The sequence below is a fragment of the Narcine bancroftii genome, chromosome 7, assembly GCF_036971445.1.
Source record: "Narcine bancroftii isolate sNarBan1 chromosome 7, sNarBan1.hap1, whole genome shotgun sequence".
Lineage (NCBI taxonomy): Eukaryota > Metazoa > Chordata > Chondrichthyes > Torpediniformes > Narcinidae > Narcine > Narcine bancroftii.
This window is the reverse complement of record NC_091475.1, coordinates 186685740-186713562: the sequence shown is the minus strand read 5'-3', so window position 1 is coordinate 186713562 and position 27823 is coordinate 186685740. Positions and strand designations below refer to the sequence as shown.

General features: G+C 41.5%; 1 protein-coding gene across 4 annotated transcripts in view; it reads right to left on the bottom strand.

The window, feature by feature from the left end:
- LOC138739501 (FRAS1-related extracellular matrix protein 2-like) overlaps positions 1 to 27823 on the bottom strand; it is a 255570-nt gene that overhangs the window by 34262 nt on the left and 193485 nt on the right. For 3 of the 4 annotated variants that reach the window (XR_011342293.1, XM_069891716.1, XM_069891715.1), the window contains exons 9-16: positions 26987 to 27184; positions 22306 to 22470; positions 22036 to 22218; positions 21298 to 21428; positions 20473 to 20631; positions 11779 to 12082; positions 10862 to 10993; positions 8212 to 8543 (exon numbers count right to left, since the gene is read on the bottom strand). Coding sequence is in view for 2 of the 4 variants with exons in the window: in XM_069891716.1 (XP_069747817.1) it covers positions 8212 to 8543; positions 10862 to 10993; positions 11779 to 12082; positions 20473 to 20631; positions 21298 to 21428; positions 22036 to 22218; positions 22306 to 22470; positions 26987 to 27184 (1604 nt within the window). In the remaining 2 variants the exon portion in view is untranslated. Of the gene's footprint in view, positions 1 to 8211; positions 8544 to 10861; positions 10994 to 11778; positions 12083 to 20472; positions 20632 to 21297; positions 21429 to 22035; positions 22219 to 22305; positions 22471 to 22717; positions 22895 to 26986; positions 27185 to 27823 lie in introns of those variants that run through there. The other variant, XR_011342294.1, reaches the window with a different exon arrangement.

Sequence of the window (27823 nt, the reverse complement as noted above, 5' to 3'; positions counted from 1 at the left end):
AGATCTGCAGACACAAATTTGGACCATATAATGTGTTTCACAAACAGATTTAGTGATTCGTTTTGAGTTCACAGCCCCAGATTCTGAAAATCTTTGAGGGAACAAGCATCTGACAAGAAAAGTGACTAGAAATGACAACCTCTATGGTTTCAAGCCCTTGAAAACAAGCATTAATTGTTACTATTAAAGACAGAAATCCAAATTACCTAAATTGGACAATGACTCAGTCTAACCTACAGCTTTTACTATCAATGATTTAAATGCCATCTTAAAATTCAAGCCTCCAGTGCTGGATTAAACAGTCTACCAGTTAGTTCTAACTTTTTTGATGACTGTACAAAATTGCTCGTTTTTAGATTTTATATATGAAGGCACGATTTTATAAAATTGTTAAGAAAGACAAATTTGCATTGATTTAGTTCCTTTCCAAATCTCTCCATGTCACAGTGCTCTATAATTAATTAAGTAATTTCTGAATTAATGGGAATACACCAACGATTTTGCACACAGCAAGCCCCTATACTGCAACGAGGGACCCCGACAATCCATTTATGGGGGGGGGGGGGGGGGTAAATAAACCTGAAATTTGACAACAAACTCTGAAACACAGAAATCTTGGTTATCATAATGAAATTCAAGGTGGGTAGCAGCAGTGATGTTAGCAAGCATTTACAGTAGTTACTGTAATTATTATGCACAACTTACTAAAACTAGGTTCAAATTTGAGAAGCACAAAATCCAGAAACAAGCAAAAAGACAAAGTTTTTTCTTATTAATAGCTACTGGCTGTTTGAACTCAATCAGCTCTGACACTTCCATTTCCACTCGGTTTTGCTTTTGTTTATGTAGAAGAGGGAATGAAAGAAGGTAAAGCAAGATGGAGAGGTGTAGTACATTATTCCAAAATGCTTTCTGGTTTAAGTGTATCAGAAATAATCAGCTGGGTAGATAGAGGAATTAAAATTTTTGTGAATACCACCAAATTTTCTTTTCAATCTGGAGAAATTATATTGTGGAAAAGGCAGAGGATAGAACAATTGTGTCTGTTACACTACAGAACATTTCCAAGAAACAATGCTGAACAACAGGTCTTGAGTAAATATAGAGCAGAGCTTGATAAATTTTTGAAATTCTCAAACCAAGATGGCTATGGAGGATCAGTTGCTAGGTAAATTCAAGATGAGGTTTTTGCAGAACATGGTTTGTCCAACAATTTACTGAAGGGCAGAGCACATACAAAGGCTGTGCAAAAGTGCCCCTGTGGAAATGACCACATCGGGATACACCTGAGGTAATTTTTCTTTGAATAATTCTGAAGTTTCTTGTGTAGAAATGCCACTTCACCCAACTACAACAGAAGAATGGGGAAAATGCACTTCAATATACTATAAGAACCAGTCTTTAACAGGAGCTTCCCTCCTCAGGCCCTTTGATGTTTGCTGGTGATAAAAGTGAGGCTGTGCTGTGGCTACCATTGTTCCAGGAATGTGCTCATCTTAAAAATAGGAAAATAAAGACCTGCTATGTTCGTGGTGAGCAAGGAAACACAAGTTGATCATTTCAAGATATATTTTTTGCACATGAATTATTCAGATCCTGAAACCATTAAGATAGAAATTTCTGCCATGAGTTGGTAACGTTTTTGTCTCACTTTTTCAATACTTCCAGTTGATAATGAAGACCGGAGGTAAACCCTTCAAACAAAGGAGGAGGGAGAAACTATCAGGGGCAGAGATGGCAATGGTGCCACATAGCAAGTTAGAGGATTAGCATAACCGTGTACAGTAATGGGATGTATATATGAATATGACACTAAGGATTTGAAAAGACTTCATTCTTTCCTTTATATTGAGTTTTATTGTGAATAAAGTTTATTTTTGGGAAAAAAAGACCCGAGTAAAATGGTTCAAAGATATTCTCAAAAACTCAATGAAAACTGAAAATCCCCAATTCATGGGAATTGTTGGTCCACGACAGCTCAAATATTTTGAAAGCTGCTGAGAAAGTTGAGTCCATGTGAGGGAGCTTTTAAGACAATAAGACACAGGAGCAGAATTAAGTCTGCCTCACCATTCAATCACAAGCTGATTCATTTTCCCACTGGCCTTTTCCCGATAACCTTTGATGCTTTGGCTAATCAAGAACCTATCAATCTCTTCCTTAAATACACCCGATGACTTGACCTCCACAATCGCCTATGGCAACAAATTCACAGATTCACCATCCACTGGTTAAAGAAATTTATCTGCATCTCTGGTCCAAGTGGATGCCCTTCAATCTTGAATTTGTGCCCTCTTGTCCTAGAGTTTTCTAGCATGGGAAACAACTTTTTACATCTACATTGGCCATGCCTTTCAATATTCAAAATGTTTCAATGAGATCATCCCTCATTTTCTTAAATTCCAACGAGTACAGGTCAAGAGCAGTCAAATGCTCCTCATGATAACCATTTCATTCCCAGAAACATTCTTGTGAGCCTCCTCTGAACCCTCTCCAAAATCAGCACATCCTTTCTTAAATAAAGAGCTAAATTTTGCTTAAAAGTGTGGTCTCACCAGTGCTTTATAAAGCCTCAACATCACATCCCTGCTCTTATGTTCTATTCCTCTTGAAATGAATCCCAGCATTGCATTTGCTTCTTCGCCACTGACTCAACCTGCAAGTTTATCTTCAGACTATCCTGCATGAGGACTCCCATGTCCTTTTGGAACTGGGTATTTTCAATTTTCACCCCATTTAAAAAAAAGTCTGCCCATTTATTTCTTCTACCAAAGTACATGACCATACACTTATCAACATTGTATTTCATTTGCCACTTCTCTGACCATTTTCCTCATCTAACTCCTTCTGCAACCTTTCTGTTTCCTCAACACTACCTGCTCCTCCACCTACCTTTGTATCATCTGCAATCTTGGCCATAATTCCATTAATTACATAATCAAAATCATTGATATATACATGAAAAGAAGTGGCCCCAACATCGAACCTTGTGGAACGCCACCAACAACTGGCATCCAACAGAATATGATTCCTGTATTCTGACACTGCTTCCTGCCATCCAGCCAATGCTCTAACCACACTAGTATGTTTCCTGTTTTACTCTGGGCTCTTAACTTGTTTTGGAACCTTGTCAAAGGCCTTCTGAAAATCCAAATTAATGACACCCACTGCATCCCTCTTCTCCAGCCTGCTTGTCACTTCAAAGAATTCTAACAGGTTTGTCATGCAATAGTTTTCTTTCACGAAACCATCCTCTCTACTTGTGCCCCCTTCCAGTGTGAAAGGCAGAATGAACTGAGTACCTCACAACCTTCCCACCATCCAATCCTATCAGGCGCTCCCTGCCCCATCCATGACCTGACCTGCAAGCTCCTTTCTCTTATGGTCTTATGGTACAGAAGTGACGCGAGTATCTAATATTGGTTGAATTCCACTACTTAATTGCTAACTGAAGACAGAACCGCTTCCTGTCACTTCAAAATGAGAATGACAGCAATTCAACTATTTTGTTGTAAATTAGCATCTTAATTTCATTATTGTATGTAATAATGTTTAAAATGAAATTATTTAATATGGTTAATGAGGAGATTAAGAAAATTTAGCAAGATCATTTGACTCCTCCTGCTATTTCTACCTTTCAGTAAGATCACAGTTGATTTTAAATCTAATATCACTTTCCTGCTCAAAGCCTACACCCCCTGATTCTCTAATTCCTAAAATCTATCAATCTATCTTGAATAACATCAGCTACTGTACCCCTTTGGGTTTTCTGGATGACAAGGAACAAGACTCTTGGTGGTGATCAAGGGCCATTTTAAAGGAACAGCACTTGGTACAGCAGCCCTCTGAAGGAAAACTGCTGGAGTGACTCTGGGTGATATTGATCAATTTGTTTATTTCTCTTCGTCAGGAGAAGTTTTGATCCCCACTGTGACCAAAGGAAGGGTCGTTTTGAAGGGGATTTAGTGTATCACACCATGACCAAAAGACAGTCATTTTGAAGGGTAATTAGACTGACCCATATTTGGACATTGGAAGCAGAAGAATGACTGCATTTGGATCGTGACCATTGTGATGGTCATTTTAGACTGACCCGTGTCGGGGTTCTGGAAGCATTATGAAAGTTACTCTTTTTGTTTCCCCTATGCCAGGAAAAAGTGATTTGCGACAACCGTCCATGTGAAAGGACATTAGCTCTGGAAGTAACTCAACAAGGTTTTGAGTTTTCAGCATTCTTTCATTCAGTCTCTCCCACCTCATTCGTAATCACTTCTTTGCCTCAGTTTAAGAGTCTTCGTGTCAGCACTGGATTTCTAAGACTGACTTTGTAATAATTTTCCAGATTTTGCCTAAGCTGTAATGGTTTTGGGTATCACGCACACACAATTAAGTATATTTGTGCATAGTTGGGGGTCAAGTTTAGATAAGTTAGATACGATGTTATATTATTAGTGATTAAGAATATAAATATTATTTTAAAAATAACACTGCCTTGGTGAATTTCTATTGCTGCTGGTCTGTGATGTAACAATTTCAATGAGATCACTTCTCTTCTAAACTCAAGAATGTTTAGGGCTAGTCAACTTAATGAGACATTAAGTCTCATTAACAAAACAACCATTCAGGATTCAATCTGATGAACCTTCATTGCACTCTCTCTATTACATATATATCTTTTTATGGAGAGACCAAATTCTGGATGCCATCTCACCCGGGCCCTATATAATTGGAATAAGATGTCTCTACTCTTACACTCTTGTAACCACAGGCCACATACCATTTGCCTTCCACATTGTTTAATGTGCAGACATGGGCAACTTTCAGTAATTGGTTTAAAGACCCTGAGATCATGGTGAACACCTTTCAATCTCTCACCATTTATAAGAACATTCCAGTTTTCTATTTCTTCTACTAAAGCAGATCACCTCACATTTCTTAACCTTACATTCCATCTGGCATGTCTTTTCCCCATTCACTTGAACTGCATATAACCAATTACGGAGCGGAAACAGGCCATGTTGGCCTTTCGAGTCCGCGCCGGTTCACTGAATTTGTGCGCCCTCTTCAGGCATTGGTCCCGGTAGATCTTCATTCAATAACGATGGGCGAATTCAATGCAGGTGGAATCAGTCGTAGAAATGTTTGTGAAACGTGCAGTTCAATACTTCATAGCTGATATATATTCCTCTTAATCTTCTCCACACTGCACTCTCTTTTCGCACACAGGCAGGTGTGCATCATCAGAAGACCTTCATAGATCACATTTGATCCCCTCATCTCAATTACCGATATCAACTGTAAAGAATGCAGCAGCAGTACAAATCTCCATTGCACTCCACTAGTCACAGCCTTCCAATCTGAAAAATGACCCATTTCATTCTGCTCTTTGTTTTCTGCCTGTTAACCATCTCCCGTGCACGTAGGAACATTACTCCCAATGCTGCTGATCTACTTTTGTTTAATAAATGTCTCGCCTGGCACTTTATCGAAGGCCTTCTAAATATCAACTTCATCCATTATGTTAGCTCTAAAGCAAAATATTCTAACCGATATTTATATTTTTTTCTACATTTAGAGATACAGTAGTAACAGGTCTTCCGACCCACACATCACCCAAATGCACCAGTGTCATCAATTAATCTAACAACCCATATGTTTTTGAGGGATGGGAGGAAACCGGAGCACCCAGAGGAAATACCGTATTTTACAAAGCAGACACCCTTCCGTGCATTATGTGCATGCAAGCTATACGAGAATACTGTTACATGTTGAAAGAATGTGCATAATTTATAGGGGTGGTGGTAAAGTTGAACCAGCATTTTATAGTGAGTGTGGGAATACAATAGTGGCAATGAAAGAAGGCACACAATTTAAAGCGGCTGTGGGAAAGACATTCCGGCAATTTATAGAGAGCGTGAGAAGTTATAGCGAGCTCAGGAATGTAATAGCGGCAATGAAAGAATGTGCACAATTTATAGTGGCTGTGGAAAAGATGAGTTGGCAATTTATAGTGAGCATGGGAACGTTACAGTGAGCATGACAACGTAATAGTGTAATGAAAGAATCCGCAGTATTTATAGCAGCCGTGGGAAAGACCCAATTTATAGCGAGTGTGGCAATGTTATAGACAGCATGAAAATGTAATAGCAGCAATGAAAGAATGTGCACAATTTATACTGGGTGTGGGAAATTTTGATCCTGGGAATATCTCTTTGTACTGAATGCCATAGTATTCCTATGAACAGGACATTCTGGCTAGGGCATTGCACCTTATTAATGTTAATTACCCAGACCCATCCCTGAGGGAGGAAATTAACATATCAACTGCCTCTGATTTGAGACAACATTGGAATTAAAATCCTGCTTAACTCTAAAGCCAGTCTTTGATCTATTAAATTGATTCCTCTCCAGGGATGCAGTGCTGCTGGAGCTCACTGGAGCACCGCCTCACGGGGTGGCTTCAACACCACCTTGTTGCCGTTTTTGGTGAACTCTAGCACCTAAAAAACTTAATACTGCACCCCTGTTCTTCTCTAAAGTTTGTTAATTGTGTTGAAGCAGGATATCATCTATATAATGGGCAATTGACACATCTAGGGGAATTTGATTGGTTGTTAATTGCAGGAGATTAACTGTGGCAGATACTGGTATGTGTTTTGTCTCCTGTCCCATTTAAATGCCAATTGCTTTGTCAGATGGAATTTGGAATACTGTTCAGTATACGCATGTGCGTGTTATACAAAAATATTTTTACACAATTTATATGCATGTGCGCATTATAGGAGTGAAAAAACAGTACATCCTGACACAGGGAGAATGTACAAACTCCTACAGACAGCTGGATTCAATCTTAGGTCTCTGGCGCTGTAATAGTGTTGTCCTAACCATTATGCTAACCATGTTTCCCTTTTGGTAAATATTTAAATAAATCTATGTTGACTCTGCAAAACCTTATAATCATTCTCTCAGTACCTTGAAAAATAAATATGAACATTTTCCTGACTAACTCAATCAAATTAAGTGGTTTCTCTCTTAAATTATAACCATATAACCATTTATGGAACGGAAACAGGCCATGTCGGCCTTTCGAGTCCACACCGGTTCACTAGAACAATTCCACCAGCTCAAACCTCTCACACCGCCAATAACCCTCCAACCCCCCTCACCTCCATGTACACATCCAACTTTCCCTTAAATGACAGAAGGGACCCTGCCGCAACTATCTCATTCGGAAGTTCATTCCATTCTGCCACCACTCGCTGAGTGAAAAAGCCGCCTCTAATATTTCTCCTAAAGTGTCGCCCCCTTACCTTTAACACATGGTCTCTTGTTCCAACCTCCCCTGCCCTCAGGGGAAAGAGTCTGTTTATGTCTAGTCTATCTATTCCTTTCATAATTTTAAATACCTCTATCAAGTCCTCTCTCAGTCGTCTACGTTCCAATGAATAAAGTCCCAGTCTCCTTATGTGATATTTCTACCTACCAAACTATGAGAATTAATCTAGAATCTCTGGAATTTTGGAAGATGACAACAACTCCATTCATTATCTCCATGGTCACCTTCAACTCAAAATGCAGCTTATCAGGTTCTGGGGATTTATTACTTTTCATTCCCTCTAATTTTTCCAATAAATATTTTTTAAACTAATTCTGAGCTCCTAATATACTCGAGGTCTATGTTCTCTGCAATTTTCAGGAAATTTTCTGAGCCTTTTTTCATAAAAGCAGATGCAAAATAATTGTGTTTGGCTTCCCTGTAAACTTCCAGTTAAACATCCTGGTTAAATTAAATCACTATATAATTAAAACAAAACCAATTAAATACAACAATTTCCTCCACATAACTGCAAAGTGTCTACAATAAAATGATAGTGAAAATAAAATATTCTAGGAGTCAAAGTAATTCATTAGATACCAAAGTTAGCAGAGTATATGTATTAAAGATTATATCTTTGTGTGTGTGTGTGTGTGTGTGTGTGTGTGTGTGTGTGTGTGTGTGTGTGTGTGTGTGTGTGTGTGTGTGTGTGTGTGTGCACCATGGTTCTGATGGACATTCATTATGAACAGTGCTGTAACTGGAATCCAGAGATCCACATGAATCGTGGAGGGGAAAAAATTTCATACTTGCATTACAGTTGGACTTTTATTTTGTTAAATACAAGCAGTAAATATAGATGAAAGTATCCCTGAATATCGGAAAATTATCCATACCTGTCCATCAGTGCCAATTGTACCACCGCAGTCTGTTAGCAATTCAGACATATCATAGAAACTCTCAAACCGCCAGAGACAAGCTTCAAGGTTGAGGTTTCGGTAAAATCTGAGTGTGGAAGGCCCACGCAGCGAAGAGCTATACTGGTATGGGGAGGTCTCTCCAATCACCTCTGGATTTTTAGTAGAGTATGATAAAAAGCCATAATGAGTCTTCACTTCATTATAGTCTAAGAGGTTAGAACATTTGTGGTTTCCAACACGGGTTCCGTCAGGGCTAAGGGTTAGCTCAAAATTAGACAGCTGACGTGTGGAGATAACAGGTAACATACCTGAAAAAAAAACCAGAACATATTAGTCAGACTCTTGAGACATTTTAGACAATCAACCCCTATGCTTTTTTTTAACTTTATCTGTGATTTTTTTCTACTCCATTCACTATTCAGGACATGATACCACAAATGCTATCTATCATTCAGAAGTGTGTCATGCTCACTGTAACGTTCCCACGCTCACTATAAATTGCCAACTCATCTTTTCCACAGCCACTATAAATTGTGCACATTCTTTCAATGCCGCTATTACATTCCTGAGCTCGCTATAACTTCTCACGCTCTCTATAAATTGCCGGAATGTCTCTCCCACAGCCGCTTTAAATTGTGTGCCTTCTTTCAATGCCACTATTGCTAGTCCCTTACCTCACCTAGAAGAGGATAAGGGCTCCAAAGTGAAATGCACTCACATAAGGGAAATTCAGATAATTCTATGTGGTGAAATCTTGAAGACTTTAATCTTTATTTAACTAATGAGCTAAGATATCAATAGCGATTGGAAGCCTGTTGCATCAGCCTTTCAGGAGTCGGGAAAAAAAGTCAGTGAAATGCCTGCTGGAAATAGAAAGGTTGGGTGGGAAAGTTGGAATGGAATATTTACTCATCAATCGAGGATGCTTCTTTCAGCACTCTTTGTTTGGCAAGTAAAGCATTGCCAAGCAAAGAAGACTTCTGCCTGACTACCAGCAAGTCTTTCTCCAAGATCCTTGACATCAAAACCTTTCCCAAGTTTTTGCAAATGTAGGATACACCCCGAAATCAGAATTTTTTACCTTTCTAGTCCAAGCACTGATATCTAGTTGCCATCAGTTCCACCCTAAAAGCCATCTGCAAGCTTTCTCCTCTATATCTTACTTCGCAGTTCTGATTGCTGGAAAACATCTGCAAAAGTTCTTGGCCGTGGCCTTGGATTGCCAAAGGGCTCCAACCCAACTGCTGAAAAATACTATTTGGGTCTGGCTATTATGCTTGGCAAGACCAACACATTACCAACAAAAACAAAAATGCAGGAAGAACTTAGCAAGGCATGCAGATTTTGTGGAATGAGAAATCACTTAACACTTCAGGTTGAAAATTTCAACAGCACTGTGAAAGAGAATTGGATATGTTTTCTCTTTTTCTCAGTTCTGATACTGTGATCTGAAACTCTCTCCACAGATGCTGCTTGACTGACTGAGGTCTTCCAGTGTTTCTGTTTTTTGTTTCTGATCTAGCATCTGCAGTTGGATTTGTTTTCCAGCACCATATCAGCCTTTCTATGGTGTGCAGCTGTACCTTCAGTATGAAAATCAGGGCAAGAATGCCACTCAGAAACTTTTTTATATTCCATCTGCATCTTTCTACAAATCGCCTGAAAGAATAGAAGGCACTTCCTGAGAAATCTGAGGTAGGCAAGGCTACTGGGCAGATCCTGTCTACTTTCTACAGGAGCTCTATTGAAAGTGTCCTGGCTGGCCAGATCACAGTGTGATATGGTTGCTGTAGAGTATCAGATCGGAAGTCAATTGACAATTCTATAAGGGCAGCAGAGGGGATTACTCACAACCCCTCCCCCAACGTAATTTATCAGGATCATTGTCTAAAGAGGGCTCGCAAAATCAGTGAGGACCCCTACCACTCCACACGCAGAATCTCCTAGCTACTCGCATTGGGAAAGAGATACAGGAGTATCAGAGCCAGAACCACTAGGCTGAGAAACAGCTTCTTGCCACGGGCAGTTAATCTGCTGAATGACTGATGAACTGCTCACCTTAACCCTCTTATTTGTTTAACAATAATATTTAGTTTAATATTTGAAAATATGTCGTGTGCACATATACTGTTCTTATGTGTACTGTATTTGCACTTTGCAGTGTTTTGCATCGAGGACTGGAGAAGGCTGTTTCATCAATTTGCACTTGTACAATCGGATGGTAATAAACTTGAATCTGAATGTTTACTGTGCGAGCAACCACACTTTCAACATACAATGTTGAAATCCACTTACTTGTGGATTACTACTTCAACTATCATATTAATGGATGCCTTAGTTATTCAGTGTTAATTTTACACTGGGAACATCAAAATACAAACTTCAATTTTCTCACATTAACATTGAGAAATTCACCAAACAATGGTAGCATTAAAATAAAAATCATTGAAGTTGGGGATGAGAAAACTCATTGATGTTGCGGACAAGATTAGTGACTAGAATATTTATTTTGAAGCCAAGTGAAATGAAATATTATAACATTCTCTAAATTGCACAGAACTTTAAAACAAAATTCACATGGAAAACAGTAGAATACACCATAGCAACGCAATGCAGCACTCCCTACCATCAATGTGAGGCATTGTAACAGTTAATTTAATAAGGTTGGGATGGTCTGGATCATCAGTTCCTGTGTAACGTAGTTTAGCAGAAAATGGTTCAGCACCAACTGCTCCTTCCACTCTGGGCTGGCACAGACCTGATCAAAAATGAATGATCATGTTACAAGCTGTTAACAAAAAATGATAAAGCTAATTTAGATTCTCTAGCCCTCAATCTACAAGTACAATTTTTTTGCACATTTTGTTAAGGTGTGAACTGTAACTCAAATAGAGTCACTGTATTAATTATGGATCCACACTGGTAAAAAAAAATTGGTTTCTTTTATGAAAGGGACAAGGCAGTGGTAACTTCAGTTAGATCAATGTTGCACTTAGAAAACAAATTTCACTTCAAAATTTCAAAGAAATATTTATGTTCCACACTCTCCAAAATATCCTTAACAGTGTATAGTTACAATAATTATTTTCAATATATTAATTCATACAAAACTACATGCATCTGCTCACTGTAATCACCCTGTTGGTCCCATCCTGGGCATGAAAAGGACTATCACAATCTTCGGAGTAAAATTTAGTTGTGGGAGTTAGTAGATTTGTAAAAAATATCTGTAGAAAACTTGTCTCTCAGATGGAGACCATCTTAGGATTTATTTAACATTTAAATAAATTTATATTTGCACATTGGTACTTATTTGCCTTTGATCAACCAGACTATTGATCATTAAACAAGTACTTCAATAAATTTTAATCACTGCAAAAAGAACAAGAAATAAATTTGAGAAAGATTACAGTAGAAGATAAATCTCTTGATTTACTATGTTGTGCCGACTTGTAACACTTCCCTTGCTGATCATAATTCAATGTACAACTTGACCCATTCCACATTCTTCGAAGTGACCAACAACCCATGTTTACGCATTACCTTCCTCAGTGCTGACTGATACGATAGGGCTTGTTAATTCAAGCCCTTCATCCCCATTGGAATTAACAGCTCGAGCAGCACATTGCACTCGAGATCCAGCTTGGAAGTAGATAGAGTCTAGAGTGATCATCTTGGATGAAGTGAAGAAGGTGTTTGAGTCCACTTCTCTCATGGGGCTTGTCACTCCATCAAGGCCAGTTGGGGCACTCACCAGCCAGCGGTAGTGAGTAAGGGTATCATTAATGTTCTCACTGGTACATATTGATCCTGTTTTGTCATAATCAGAAGACTTAGGATTGCATGCCTGAGTAAAAAAAATGGAATGAAGATAAATGTCTCAAATAAAATCTCTCAAATATGTTAAATGTTAGCAAATTAACATTTGATATTAATCTAAATGCAAAATTCCTGCAATGCTGGAAAATTGAAATAAAAACAAAACTGCTGGAGATAATCTCAGGTACCTATGCTGTGTTGACTGATGCTCCATTTGCTTACAAGTTCTGTGGATCACCTTTGCCTGGATATGCAGCAAACCTCTGACAACACTCTCCCTTTTTTTGATCCGATCTTGGGAGACAAACTCTCTACAAATATTTTCTAGAAACCAACCAACTCCCACAGCTACATTGACACTGTAAGGATCCTATTCCTTTCTCTATTTCCTCTGACTCCGTCAGATCTGGATTAAGTCACGAATCATGGATTAAGTCATCCATTCCAGAACAATGAGATGCCCTATTTCTTCTAAGAAATGTGGCTTCCCCTCTACTGTCATCAACTCAGCCCCTACCCGCATCACCTCTATTTCCCGAACATCTGCCCTGAGATGTAACAGGGACAGAATTCCCCTTGATCGCACTTATCACCCCACTAGCCTCTGCATACAACAAATTAATATCCTCTGCAATTTTCTGCCACCTACGACGCGACTCCACCACCAGTCATATCTTCTCGTCCCCTCTCTGCTTTCCCCAGGAACCACTCCCTCCTTGACTTCCTCGTCCACTCATTCCTTCCCAATAATGATCCCCTCAGTACCTACCCCTCTGACCACAAGAAATGCTATGCTTGCACCCAGAGCTCCTCCCTCACCAGCATTCACGGCTCAAAACAGTCCTTCCAAGTGAAGTGTTGCTTCACTTGTGAATCTACATGATGCCATGTACTGCATCAGGTGCTCTCGTTGTGGCCTCCTTTACATCAGAGACTGGAAGCAGACTGGGAGACTATTTTGTTGACCACCTTCGCTTTGTCCGCTGCAATAACAAGGATCTACCAGTGGCCAACCATTTTAATTCCAAACATCATACCCACACCAACATGAGTATCCATGGCCTCATGCACTGCCTGTGATAGTACAGATTCTATCACCAATGTGTATATGTACATATGAACAGATGGTAGTGTAGGATAACTGTGATTGGCTGAGAGTGTAGCCACACCTACTGGCAGGTCTTAAAGGATTGCTCCTAGCCAGACTAGGTCATTCTGAACTGGTCAACCTACTTGTGATATGCTCCAATCTTTTAGTTAATAAAAGCCTTGGTTTGGATCAACAAGTCTTTGGTTCTTTCAACTCGCACTACAATTTTATTAACTAAAAACTTCTGAAGGGATGGAGCGTTTGCTACGGCTGGGATGCCTCGACATCGACCTACAGTCAGCTACAACCTCGAATGACTTTAAGCACTGGGTGAGATGCTTCGAAAGCTCTCTGATGCTGCTGTGATAGAGGACAACCATTGACTACTAATATTGATGACTATGGTGTCCCCAAGAGTCTACCAGAGTATCCAGGACGCGACCACTTACATTGCAGCCACGAAGGTGCTGAAAGGGCTCTACGAGCGATCGATGAACAGGGTCTATGCTCGGTAAAAACTTGTTACAAAGAGGCAACAGCCTGGTGAGTCCTGTAAAGCTTAAATTCAGGCACTAAGGGCAATGGGAAGGGACTGTGCCTGCAGACAGAACTGCTGCGGAGACCACAGTCGATTTGATTCGGGATGCCTATGTGGCCGGGGTTCAATCGAATGAGGTGAGCCAGAGCCTGCTAGAGCACGGGGTAGAAAACCTAGAGGATGTGATCCAGATCGCAGAGATGATGGAGGCTGCGGTCTTAAGTATGGACATGTACTCTCGGGGCTGGACCCAACACTCTGATGTGAGTAGGATACCCTCCCTCTACCCTACTACCGCCGCTACGCTGCCCGATGCAACCCCAAAGTGTTATTTCTTTGGGAGGAACAAGCACAGCAGGTTCTAGTGCCCGGAGAGAAAAGTCAGGTGCCAGGTGCCTTAAAAACGGCCACTTTACTGTAGTCTGTCGCTCCAAAATGGCCGCCGTCAAACACAGTGCCTTTTGTGAAGCCAAATCACCACTCTCCACTTCAAACACTTCTTCCTCAAAGCTCTCGTCCAATGAGAGCGAGATCTCCACTGCGCGGCAGCGCCTGACGTCACAGGGCAGACCCCGAGCGTGGAAGGTACAACCCACCCTCGCCGCAATGACGTTCACCCTACCTCACGAAGTAACGTCTGACCAGGCCCCAGCTCTGACCTCAACACCCGCCGCCGCCGCTGCCGCTGCCGACCAGGGACACGCCAACGCTGCCGACCCGGTACCCACCGATGCTGCCGACCAGGGACCCGCCACCGCTGTCCGCCCCACCACTGATGGCAAGCAGCGACCCCCAACATTTAACTTTGGCCGCAGGCAGCAACACCAACTCCCCGATACTGTTTTTTCAGGCCCAACTGTTTGCATGATGTCATCACGCAGGACTCCCCTGTCTACATTACAAGTCTCTGCATCAATAACCCTCGACCAGGACTTCCCCCAACCCCTCACAAAAGCAATGGAACTGATTAAAGTGTATGGACACTATATCAATTGCTTATTTGACTTGGGGTCAACTGACAGTTTTATCCACCCAGACCTGGCCCACTGTTGTGGACTGGCTATTCTCCCCTCTGCACAGAGAATTTCATTGGCGACCAGATCGCTCTTGACTGGGTAAAGGGGTACTGTGTGGCAACACTGAAAGTCCAGGGCATCACGTTCACAGACTTCAAACTATTAGTCCTTCCCCAATCGTGCACCCCTGCTCTGCTGGAACTGGATTTTCAGTGCCAGTTTCAAACCATTTCCCTGCACTTTGGGGGGCCTCATGCTCCGCTCTCTGACTGTAACCACTCCACCCAGGGAACATCCTGCCAGCGGCAGCCCAAGCCACCCGCCCCCACGGCTCACCTGTAGTCTCTCCACCCTCCAAGATGCTCCGCCAGCACTTTTCGCAAATCTCACCCCTGGTTGGAAGCCTGTGGCCACCAAAAGCCGGTGGTATAGTTATGAACACAGGAAATTTATCACAAGCGAGGTGCGCAGACTGCTGGATGAGGGCATTATCGAACCTAGTTCGAGTCCATGGTGGGCCCAGGTAGTGGTTGTTAAAAACGGAGAGAAGCCGCGGATGGTGGCTGACTACAGCCAGCCAATCAACCGCTTCACGCTCCTGGATGTGTACCCCCTTCCACGGATCACAGATGTAGTGAATCAGATCGCCCAATACTGTGTATTTTCCACCATTGACTTGCGTTCGGCCTATCATCAACTCCCGATCCGCTGAGAAGACTGACCTTTCACGGCCTTCGAAGCGAATGGGCGGCTGTATCAATTCTTCAGGGTACCCTTTGGGGTCACAAATGGTGTCGCGGTCTTCCAGCAGGAAATGGACCAGATGGTGGACCAGAACGGGCTGACTGCTACTTTCCCGTATCTGGACAATGTCACTATCTGCGGCCATGGCACGGAGGATCATGATGCCAACCTTGAGAGATTTTTTCAGACTGCAATTCGGCTGAACTTGACCTACAATTTCGACAAGTGTATCTTCCGGACCACTTGGCTCACAATTCTGGGTTGTGTGGTGGAGAACGGGGTGGTCATGCCGGACCCTGACCACATACGTCCCCTCATGGACTTGCCCCCCCACCCTACACCCAGAAGGCACTCAGACACTGCCTGGGTTTTATCTCTTACTATGCCCAATGGGTTCTACACTATGCCAACAAGGCATGGCCACTTATCAAGACCACTTCCTTTCCCCTGTCAACTGAACCCAGAGCGGCCTTCGACCGCATCAAATCGGACATCGCTGCTGCAACACTGCACGCCATTGACAAGTGCATTCCGTTCCAAGTCGAAAGCGATGCGTCTGACTTTGCACTGGCAGCCACTTTGAACCAGGCCGGCCGGCCGGTAGCCTTCTTCTCCAGAACCCTCCAGGGTCCTGAGAGCCGACACTCCTCTGTCGAGAAGGAGGCCCTGGCCATAGTCGAAGTAGTACGTCGTTGGAGACACTACCGCACTGGCAGGCGCTTTACGCTGCTGACTGACCAATGCGCGGTCTCCTTCATGTTTAGCAAAACCCAGCAAGGTAAGATCAAGAATAACAAAATCGCCAGGTGGAGAATCGAGCTCTCCACTTTTAATTATGACATACTGCATCGGCCAGGTAAATTCAACGACCCACCAGGTGAACTCTCCAGGGGGACTTGCGCCAACATGCAACTGGACAGGCTGCAGAAACTCCAATTCGCCCAGTGTGCGCTGAGTGCAAACCCCACTTCTTCCGTCTGGAGAACACTCACATCATCAAAGCCACCTGCCCCTTTGAGCGTATCAGCGTAGACTTCAAGGGGCCCCTACCATCGACCAACCGTAACACCTACATCTTTACGGCCATTGACGTACTCCCGCTTCCCGATCGCTGTGCCCTGCTCGGACATGACTGCCTCCTCAGTTATAGATGCCCTGCACAGCATCTTCGCCATCTTCGGGTACCCCAGTTACATCCACAGTGACAGGGCGTCCTCGTTTATGAGTGTGGAGCTGCGGCAGTACCTTCTGGCGTGGTATTCCTTCAAGCAGGACCACCAGCTATAATCCACGCAGTAATGGGCAAGTCGAAAGAGAGAATACCACTGTCTGGAATGTGGTTACGCTTGCCCTCCGGTCCAAAGGTCTCCCCACCTCTCGCTGGCAGGATGTGCTCACTAGTGCCCTACACTCCATCCGCTCCCTCCTATGCATCGCGACCAATGCCACCCCCCATGAAAGGATGTTCTCTTTCCTGAGGAAATCTGAGTCAGGTATGACCATTCTGGCATGGCTCATGGTTCCCGGTCCAATTCTTTTACGACACCACATCCAGTACCCTAAGAACAACCCCTTGGTTGACCGAGTGACTCTCCCCCATGCGAACCCGCATTATGCCTACATTGAGTACCCGGATGGACAGGAGGACACAGTCTCGGTAAGGGACCTGGCCCAAGCTGTATCAGGCGCAGCAGTGCCTTTAACCCAACCTCCCCCTATTCCTTTTCCCCCAGGTCATGTGCTTGAACAGAGGAACCAGCACCACCCCACCAGCTCAGGCCAGACTGTCAACAACGCCGTTGGAGAATTGAGCGAAGCAGTGGCCGCACCCTTTGGGCAGACTGGCGACACGACTCCGGTGACCCCAATCCTGGCGCCATGACAGTCATGCTGGATGGTCAGACCCCTGACCGGTACAGCCCCTAACCTCCATCCACCCTGGGGTCGGTTCTCAAAGAAGGGGTGAATGTGATACTACAGATTCTATCACCAATGTGTATATGTACATATGTACAGATGGTAGTGTAGGATGACTGTGATTGGCTGAGAGCATAGCCACGCCTACTGGCAGGTCTTAAAGGATTGCTCCTAGCCAGACCAGGTCATTCTGGACTGGTTGACCTACTTGTGATATGCTCCAGTCTTTTAGTTAATAAAAGCCTTGGTTTGGATCAACAAGTCTTTGGTTCTTTCGACGTGCACTACACTGCCAAACTGAGGCTACTCATAAATTGAAGGAACAACACCTATTATTCTGCCTGGGCACTCTCTAACCAGAATGCATTAACATCAATTTCTCCAGTTTCCATTAGTCCCCTCCCCAGAGATATTCTATTCCACTGTCTCTTTTTCTCCAGGTCCCCATCCCCTTCCTTGTTCATTCAGAGAGGTACACCCTCCTCCATCACTTCTCATCTTTTGTCTCTTCTACTCTCCCACCCATCTAAAACCTCTCATCAGTTAGCCTGTACTCCTCCATCACTCCTCTCCTCTCCTTCTCCTATCCTTTTTATCTGGGCACCTGGCTGCCTTCTGCTCATACCTTGACAAAGGGCTCAGGCCCAAATCGCTAGTTATCTTTTACTTCCTATAAATGCCACATGACATTTGGAGTTTCTCTAGCACTTTTGTGAATTGCATGGCAATCATAGCATCTGCCGACTTTCCTGTTTAACCCCTGGAGCTATTGAACAGTTTAGGCAGCAATAATGTGAAGAGAAATGGAGTTAAATGTTTCAGGTTAATGAAAATGATCAGAACTGGTAAAGGAAGATGATATGCATGTTTTAAAGTTGATGAAAAGAGGGAGTGGAATGAATGATGGTAATGCGGCGGCCCGCAATTGCGGAGATCGGGCCGGCAAATTGCGCGGCAGCAGAAGTGGACCGTGATCGCTAAAGCGACTCGCAGGACAACGAACCAGTGGGGGTAGAAGCTGAGGCAGCATCAGACCAACAGCCCTAAAATGGCGTTGGTCAAGCTTCCCAGCTAACTCAGCAGAAACAGGCTGGCGAAGAAGGCCATTCATACGCATGGATGTTCCTGCCCGCTATTGTTATTCGTATGGATGACTCAGTCAATCAGCAAAAACGGCGGGAATTGAACATTATAAAAGCAGCTTTTCCAGCCTTAATAAAGGAGTGAGCTTAACCTGCCACACTGTGTGTGTGCGTGTGCGTGTGTGTGTGTGTGTGTGTGTGTGTGTGTGTGTGTGTGTGTGTGTGTGTGGTCAGCTCCTGTAATCTGTTCAATTGAATAAGGACAGGGTAGACAGAGTTACAAACAAACAATGCTACAGGTAGAACTGTGAAGGACAGAGCATAGCAGTTACTTTGGATCAACAAAACAATTACAGGTTAAGACTTTATCAGTGTTTGTAACATTTACGTTCTTTTGGTCTCCCCCTAATGCAGTACTACCCCTTTCCCTTCCCTGCAAATAAAAACACAGTTGTTTTATTTTCCAGTTCTAATGAAAGGTGTTTGAACTTAACTATTAACTGTATTTCTCTCTCTACAAATGTTGCTAGCTTTACTGACTATCTCCTGTACTTTCAATTTTTATTTTATATTTATATTTTAGCTGGCTTAGTGTGAATTCATAAATCTTGTACTTAAACATTATGCAAGAAGAATAAACAGTTGCTGCATAAGAACCAAAAGTTGTTAGGGTCTTTCATTAAGACTTTTACTGTGTCAGGCCAGACTCTCCTTGTTCTTGGGTAGATGGATTGGTTGTCCCTTTTATGCTGTGATTAAAACCTCAAGTTCTCAAAATTGTGTATAAGCAGAAGGCATGAATTTGAGGCAGTGTTCATCAACTTAAGAACTGCTGCTTCAGAACCACTAATTAAACATCTTCTTCAGTGTGAAACATGAAGTCTACAGACACTATGACTGAAGTAAAACACAATGCTAGCAGGTCAAACAGAGTACTTTAATTAGCAGATAAAAATACATCCACGGTTTGAGCTTGAACCTGACTTCAAGATTTCCCCCTGTGTGTTTGTTTAACTTTTATTTTTGATAAAATTTTGCCGTCCTTCATCGTTATCATTAACGTAACATGCTTTCGATTCTAGCGCATTTCAGTGAATCATACGAACTTAAGAACAGACCAAATTGTCCTTTGCCTGATCAGTCTTCAGTGAGCTTACTGTTGATTTAACTATCAGTTCAAATGTAGAATGTTCATCCTGTTCTGTGTATTTTGCCTGCACTGTCAAGAGGAACATGAGCTAAAGTTCCAAGTATGGCCTATGTATCTGAACACATTATCCAAAGAGAAAGGCTAGTTGCCTTTTGTATTTCAATGTCACCAAACTCCATTATCTCTCTGAACCCAATGGACATCAATGAATAATGCCGTTATTTCAACAAATTATAAGATTTCCCATTTATATCCTTATTTTATCTTGTAGACACCTTCATTATATCTTACCTTGATTCTTTCCAACATCTCAAAAGCTTTACTAAGATCTTTCCTACAAATTCTCATGCAGAATTCTGTCATTTATTTTGTTAGCCGCAACCCTACCATCACAATCACGGGTGACCTGCACATATTCAGAGTTAACCCAGCATATCATCACTTAAAAGCTCTATCACTTTTTTCTCTTTCAATGGCCTTTCTAATTTCCACTCATGCAAGATCATCAAAATTAAATCACTGTCTGTATTTCTCAAGCTATTGTATGCTTTGCCAGCTGCTCCACTGGACGGCTAAGATATTGTGGGTACAATATAAATCATCGTAATTCTGTTGACTTATAAAATTAATTATTATTCAAAACATTATGATCCATTGTTCTGGCTCTTTTGCCTTCAATTAGAAATATGTTTAGCAAAATACACAACTGCCGGGTGCCTTTGTGTTGCCCAATCACATTTGAAAACAATTTTGATCATCTTGACCGAATATTTGCGCAGACTAAGAACGATAATGATGCAACTTTATTGCTCAATGAAGGCACAGTGCAAAGCTATGTCTTTAATCACTATGACAGGGCCTTGTAACTTGATGATACATACGGTAACGCAGACAACAGGATAGCCTGCTGGAGGGCTGTGGTTTTCCTTTGCTTTGGACGTATCATCGTATATTAGCAGTGAGACAACTTGTGGGACTGATGGGAATGTGACGTCAGCCATGCTATTCATCTCCTCAATGTATACTATTGCTTTACTTATCTGTGAAGCAACAAAATAATTGTCAACTACATATGCTTGAGGAAAGCAATTTTGCTACGTCAATATCATTGTTTGATAGCATTTACACAATTAAAGGGATAGTTCAAATAACATGTTTCTTATGTGATCAAATTCAAAATGGTTACGATTAGTGTAATACATCAATTATCAAGTTTCAAAAGGGTATGACTAAAGCTCTAGTATCATTTGCTTCTTCAATTACATATATTATTATTAAAAATAATATTATTATTAAAAACAAAGAAGGACGAAGGCTAATGAGGCCACGCAAGTTCTGGTAGTTTCATTAAAGCTGGTTTTCATTTTGTCTAATGACCCCTTTCTAGGGATCACCTACAAAGTCAGTGATGACAGTTTAAAATGCGCGGCTTTGCTGTTTAAAGCCCCAATCAGTTTATGAGAGTAAGCAGTTGCTTCACTTTCTCCATTGTGAAAAGTACAATTCAGAGTATAGGGCAGAAGGCTTAGCTGAAACGTGGTAAGTTAATTGCTACATATTCACTTTGCTTATCCAGCAGCCTATCCAACAGCAGCAGGTAGCAATTTCTGTCTAACCTTGCATTATTTGAAAATAAATATTATTTTTGAAACCTTTATTAAATCTAAGTTAACTCAGTAAAATATATTTTTTTCTCATATTTGTACCTGAGTTTCTGCCACCATGTTCTCATCAGGTTTCAGGTGAATGGTGAATGCCTCCCGCATTTCTCTTGTTCCATCATAAAGTACTTCAACTTCCACATAGTGCTGTCTTTCACCTTCTTTAAATTTAATCTCTGAAGTAAATGAAAAACAAAGGGGCAGAATATTTGTCAAGCTTGATGAGACTTTTTTCACAAAGATGATGAGAAGAAACAATCACGTTTGATCCCATTGATATTTGGAATAACAGCCAGCAGACTGGAATTGAAGGAAGGAAGATACCACAAGAATTGTAGGAGCACACAGAGAAAAAGTTAAATGGAGACAATTGGATCAGTTGAAAATAAAAACAAAAAATTTAAGTTGAAAATTTTCCTTTATTGGGTGATGATAAATCGGTGTCCAAATTCCAACTAGGTCAAGTTCACCCAGCACCACTGTGCATGTTGACCAAAACTGGGTCATTTGGGAATTTTCAATCCTGAACCAGAAAGAAAAATGCACAAAAATTCTGAATGAAAATCACAGACCCTCCTCTGCACAAAGCTTTGTTTATTAGTCTGGTTAATCTTGTTGACAACTTCCCCAATATTTTAATCAGTTCAAATGAATAAAAGACATGCTCAGGACAGGTTGAATCTTGTTCTGCATTCCTGTAAGATTACTTCACATTAATTTTAGCATAATACCCAAAACATAACTAGACTCTAGTAAAGTATGAACTTCTTCAAATAATTATACCTTCAGACAAGGGATTGTAGTCTTCTCCAGAGATGGCAGAACCATCTCTTGTGTGGACTCGTACAATGGAAACTTTTGAAGTGTCTCCCACGCGTAATACTGGGATTTTTACAATTGCAATCTGACCAGGTTCTTTGGGTTCACTGATACTGAATTTGGTCTCTCCAAATTTAATAATTGCCTCTGTAATTAAGAACCAAAAGTTGTTAGGGTCATTCATAAAACTGGAAAAGAACTCAATTTATTAAAGTGATTCACTCTGAAACTCACTATCTGCTGCATCTGTGATTTTTATCACTGTTTCGTTTACTTCACCAATTGAAGCTCCAAAAGGGGATGCACTGTTTGGCAATCCAAGAACCAATCTCAGCTCCTCAGCATCTTCATGTATTGTATCGTCACTTAGGGTTACAGTGCAGGGTTTTTCAATTTCACCTGTGAAACAGTGTAGAATGCTTTCAGACCTTAATATGCCACCAATAAGCTTTTAATTTATGCAACATTGACAATTATATGACACAGAAAATAAAAATCTTCAAAAAAATACAATGGAGTAGAAATGAATACTAATGAAATCATGTGGATACTTAAATGATATGTGGAGGCTCAGTTGCTTAAATATATTCAACCATTTGAATATCGAGTGAATCAAGGAATATGGTGTTAGTGTAGGAAAGTTCACCTGAGGTAAAGGATCAGCTAGAATCTTACTGAATGCCAGAAGAAACACAGGAGGATAAACTGCCAATTTTTTCTCCCTTATTTTTCAATAAGCCATAGATAGCATCTCACTAAATGGAAGTAAATATTTGTGGTAAGTATGTATTGTCATGACTTCTTTATTCACAGTCATTTCTACCTATTGATGAAAGAGAAATTGGCTACAGGTTAAAACTGTACAAATAAAGACACCCAAAACTTCTATCAAAATTATATTCAATATTTTCTTTCAGTTTTTTTCAATTTTCAGGGTGGCATGGTTTGCATAGCAGTAAGCGCAATGATATTATAGCACCAGTGATGAGCTCAAATCCAGCGCTGTTCTCCCCATGTCCATGTGGGTTTCCTTCGGGTTTTTCTGTTTCCTCCCACATTTCAAAGGCATAAGGGTTTGGTAAATTAATTGCTAACATGGGTGTTTTTGGATGTCATAGGCTCCTGGCTGGAAGGGCCTAAATTCTCTAAATTACAAAAAAAAATTATGGCAACTAATTATCAATTTTTACTTCTTGGAATAGATATCCATAACAAAGAAAATGGGGTAGAAATTCTTTCCACGACACAAATGTTTTGTCTTCTATACAAAGATAATGAAATATAAAACTCAATCAAAGAGGGAATTGGGTACTTTAGGGTTGCTTGTTTTGGCATTAAGGTGAAACAGAATTATTTGCCTCTTGTCCAGGAATCTAAGGATTTGATAATCCTCTTGAGTATTTTTAAGTCAATATTTGCTCTCCTTGCTGATATTGTTAAGGTCTCCAATTCTCTGTTTAAATAGTTGGCAATCAGTGCTGAGTCGAATGCTACAGGGGTTGATGCATAGCCCGCAAATGTTCACTATATACATTAATGATTTGTAGAGGGTGTAGTGTACCTAAATTTGCCGATGACACTAAAAGATTTGGGGGAGCAGATTAAGATGGAGATGAGGAGGAAAAATCTGCAGAATTTTCTGCCCAAGGAAGCAGTAGAGCAATTTAATTATTTATATTTTAGACATAATTTGATAGATTTTCCATGGTTGATAAATTAAGGGTTATGGGGAAAAGGCAGGTAGGTGGAGCTGAGCCCACGGCCAGATAAACCTTATCAAATGGCGAAACAGATTCTTTGGGCCGGATGGCCTACTCCTGCTCCCATTTTTTATATTCTTATGACCCTACCACTGACTTCAGTCTGATATAGGTACAAATTCCCTATATATTTTTCACACTACGAACCATATTAACTAAAATACACACAAACATTTCCCTCTTGAACATACACAGTGTCATTTTCTCCCCTTCCCCCCCCTCCCTTCCCTCCCTCCCCACCCACTAAACGTTCAACATATACAATACATTAAACCCATTAAACAATGTAATCACACAATGAAAATAAACAAGAAAATTGTGTCTTCTACTTTTACACACTGGGTCAGTTCATTTCGTCTTCTTCTCATTCTGTCATTTTGATGCTGTTCCTTCCCTCAATATCCCAATGCCTTGAAATCCTGATTTCATGTTGCCTTCCAACAGTTTTCCCACTTTCATAATACACAGCTATAGTCGAGTTAGAACAGGAAAGGCCTTGCATGTTTTTATAATGCATTATATTAGTGCATGTGATGCATTGGAATATTGCTACAGAGGACAGGGCAGATAAAAATCTCAAATGTGAGACGTCCAGATTGAAAACTAATAAATTCTATCAATATTGCCCTACATATTCCAGCAATTATCAAGCAAATAATCTAAAAGCACAATTTAACAGTTCTATAACCTGTTTTGGGATGGATAAATATTTTTGAAAACTGGGCTGAAATATCAATTACATTTCCTCTCATTCATTAGGCTATTGATATCAAAATCAAAACAGGAACTACAACATAGTGATGTTCTTCATCCAAAGCCGAAAAGACAAAAATGAAAAGCTTTGATGGGAATATACTTAATAAAACTAGAGCAGAGTTTGATTTTAATATGTTTTGAAATTACATTCTTATTCATGGATTCTTGACAGCATACAATCTTTTTGCAGTTTCATGTGGAGGATTTCATTTTCGAACATTCTAAATCAGCAAATTGGTCAGCTGCCAATTTTATGGAGTAAAAAGTAAGATTCTCATTTACACAGCCTCTTTCACAGCCTAAGGATGTCTTAAATCATTTTATGATCAAAATTTACTGTTAAATGTACTCACCTTTATATCATATAGATAATGGCAGCCAAGTTGACAGAGACAAATTCCACTGAGGTACCGGTACCGCACGGTACCGCACGGATGGCAGTCTCTTCAATCTGAGGCGCCTGCAAGCTCACACCAAGACACAAGAGAAACTTGTCCGTGAACTACTCTTTGCAGACGATGCCGCTTTAGTTGCCCATTCAGAGCCAGCTCTTCAGCGCTTGACATCCTGCTTTGCGGAAACTGCCAAAATGTTTGGCCTGGAAGTCAGCCTGAAGAAAACTGAGGTCCTCCATCAGCCAGCTCCCCACCATGACTACCAGCCCCCCCACATCTCCATCGGGCACACAAAACTCAAAACGGTCAACCAGTTTACCTATCTCGGCTGCACCATTTCATCAGATGCAAGGATCGACAATGAGATAGACAACAGACTCGCCAAGGCAAATAGCGCCTTTGGAAGACTACACAAAAGAGTCTGGAAAAACAACCAACTGAAAAACCTCACAAAGATAAGCGTATACAGAGCCGTTGTCATACCCACACTCCTGTTCGGCTCCGAATCATGGGTCCACTACCGGCACCACCTACGGCTCCTAGAACGCTTCCATCAGCGTTGTCTCCGCTCCATCCTCAACATCCATTGGAGCGCTTACATCCCTAACGTCGAAGTACTCGAGATGGCAGAGGTCGACAGCATCGAGTCCACGCTGCTGAAGATCCAGCTGCGCTGGATGGGTCACGTCTCCAGAATGGAGGACCATCGCCTTCCCAAGATCGTGTTATATGGCGAGCTCTCCACTGGCCACCGTGACAGAGGTGCACCAAAGAAAAGGTACAAGGACTGCCTAAAGAAATCTCTTGGTGCCTGCCACATTGACCACCGCCAGTGGGCTGATAACGCCTCAAACCGTGCATCTTGGCGCCTCACAGTTTGGCAGGCAGCAACCTCCTTTGAAGAAGACCGCAGAGCCCACCTCACTGACAAAAGGCAAAGGAGGAAAAACCCAACACCCAACCCCAACCAACCAATTTTCCCCTGCAACCGCTGCAACCGTGTCTGCCTGTCCCGCATCGGACTTGTCAGCCACAAACGAGCCTGCAGCTGACGTGGACTTTTTATCCCCTCCATAAATCTTCGTCCGCGAAGCCAAGCCAAAGAATAACAATACTTTAATCCTTCAATTGAGGGTTAAGGCCAGACTTTCAAGAACAAGCAATTCCCTGGTTCTGATTTAAGATAGTGTCATGACATCTTCCACATTAATTCAGGAGTGTAGATACTATCTGGTTTTATCACCTCAGCCATAAGACAGTATCTGAAGTATCGCCATGGTCAGCCTCAATGTTTTGCTCAATATTGCTGGAGTGGGATCTGAGCCCAAAGTGACAATATTAGCCATTGGCAAAATTGACATGGAGGAAAAAAATATCCATCAGAATGGTATTAAAAAAGTATATAATTCGATAATTCAATGGCTAATGTCAGTCACAACCTTTTGTTCTGAGTTCAAGTTGCTGAATAGGCTTCTCTTATATACCAGTGTTTCAATGTACAAATGAAATGACCGCAGGTGAATTTAAGAGACAGATATCCCAAGGCAAGAAAATATAATAATGTTAATAATGTAAGTATAATAATGTTTATAAATTGAGGCATACAGCCCGGTAACAAGCCATTTCGGCCCATGAGTCCATGTTTCCCAATTCACACTCAATTTACCTATACCCATGTTAGGTTTGGAACAGTGGGAGGAAACTGGTGTACTCGGAGACAACGTACAAACTTCTTACAGACAGCATGAGATTCAAACCCCAGTCCCAATCGCTGGCACTGTAAAGCGTCGGGCTAACCACTATGCCAACCGTGCCACGGTTACAAAAGAATGGAACGAGGTTTATTTAGGGATTTTAAAAGCAGTTTCAGACGTACAGTATCTAACAATGGCAAAGGGTTTGGCAACATTTCTAAGTAACACAATGCAGACTTAAGGTGAAAAGACAAAGTTACTCCTTTTCTCTAATTTGGAGTGGGAATTATTTTTCTGTAATGGACTGTACCTGGAAGAAATGTAATGAGAGAATCGTCTGTGTTTGGCCGCTCAACAAAATCCATCATTACTTGAGCAGATGCCTGGCGTGTATAGCATCGAACTGTGGACTTATAGCTGATGTCTCCACTTCGGTAAACAACTGCTGTGATCTGACCATCATTCTCCTTCCCCACATATGTAGAATCTTTGAACTGCACTTTTGGCACTAAGGAAAATGGAAGTTAATAATAGATTGTTATCCCCACAATCGATATTGAATGAAACAGCACAAAATTCTCTGTTAGTGAAACAAGAGAGCCTGTAGACACAGTGATTGTAGTAAATACACAAATTTGCTGGATAATCTCAGCAGATCCCTCAGCATCCAGAGGACATAAAATATATAACCAACATTTTGGCCCTGAACCCTTCGTCGAAGTATGAGCAAAAAGCAGGCTGAATAAAAAGGTAGAGGAGGAGCAGAACAGGTGGTCATGGATATGAGGCCAAGAAAAAAGCTTAGAATTGATCAGGAGAGGAGGGTAGTTCTATGAAGGCAGAGATGAAGGAAAGGAGACGCGGAGATTGGAAAAGAGAGAGCGAGACAAGGGGCAGGGAGCTGGAGGAAAGGAGACATGGGAAGAGGGAACGAGAGAAAGGAGACATAGGGATAGGAAGCAAGAGAGATGGGGGCAGGAGGTTGGGCTACAGAAATCGGAGAAGTCGAGGTTAATGTTTTCTGATTGGAGGGTGCCCAGACGGAATATGTGTTCCTCCAAGTTGGATGGTCTCAGTTGGGCAGAGCACAATACCATGTCAGCATGGGAATGGGACATGAAACTGAAATGAGTTGCTAATGGAAGAT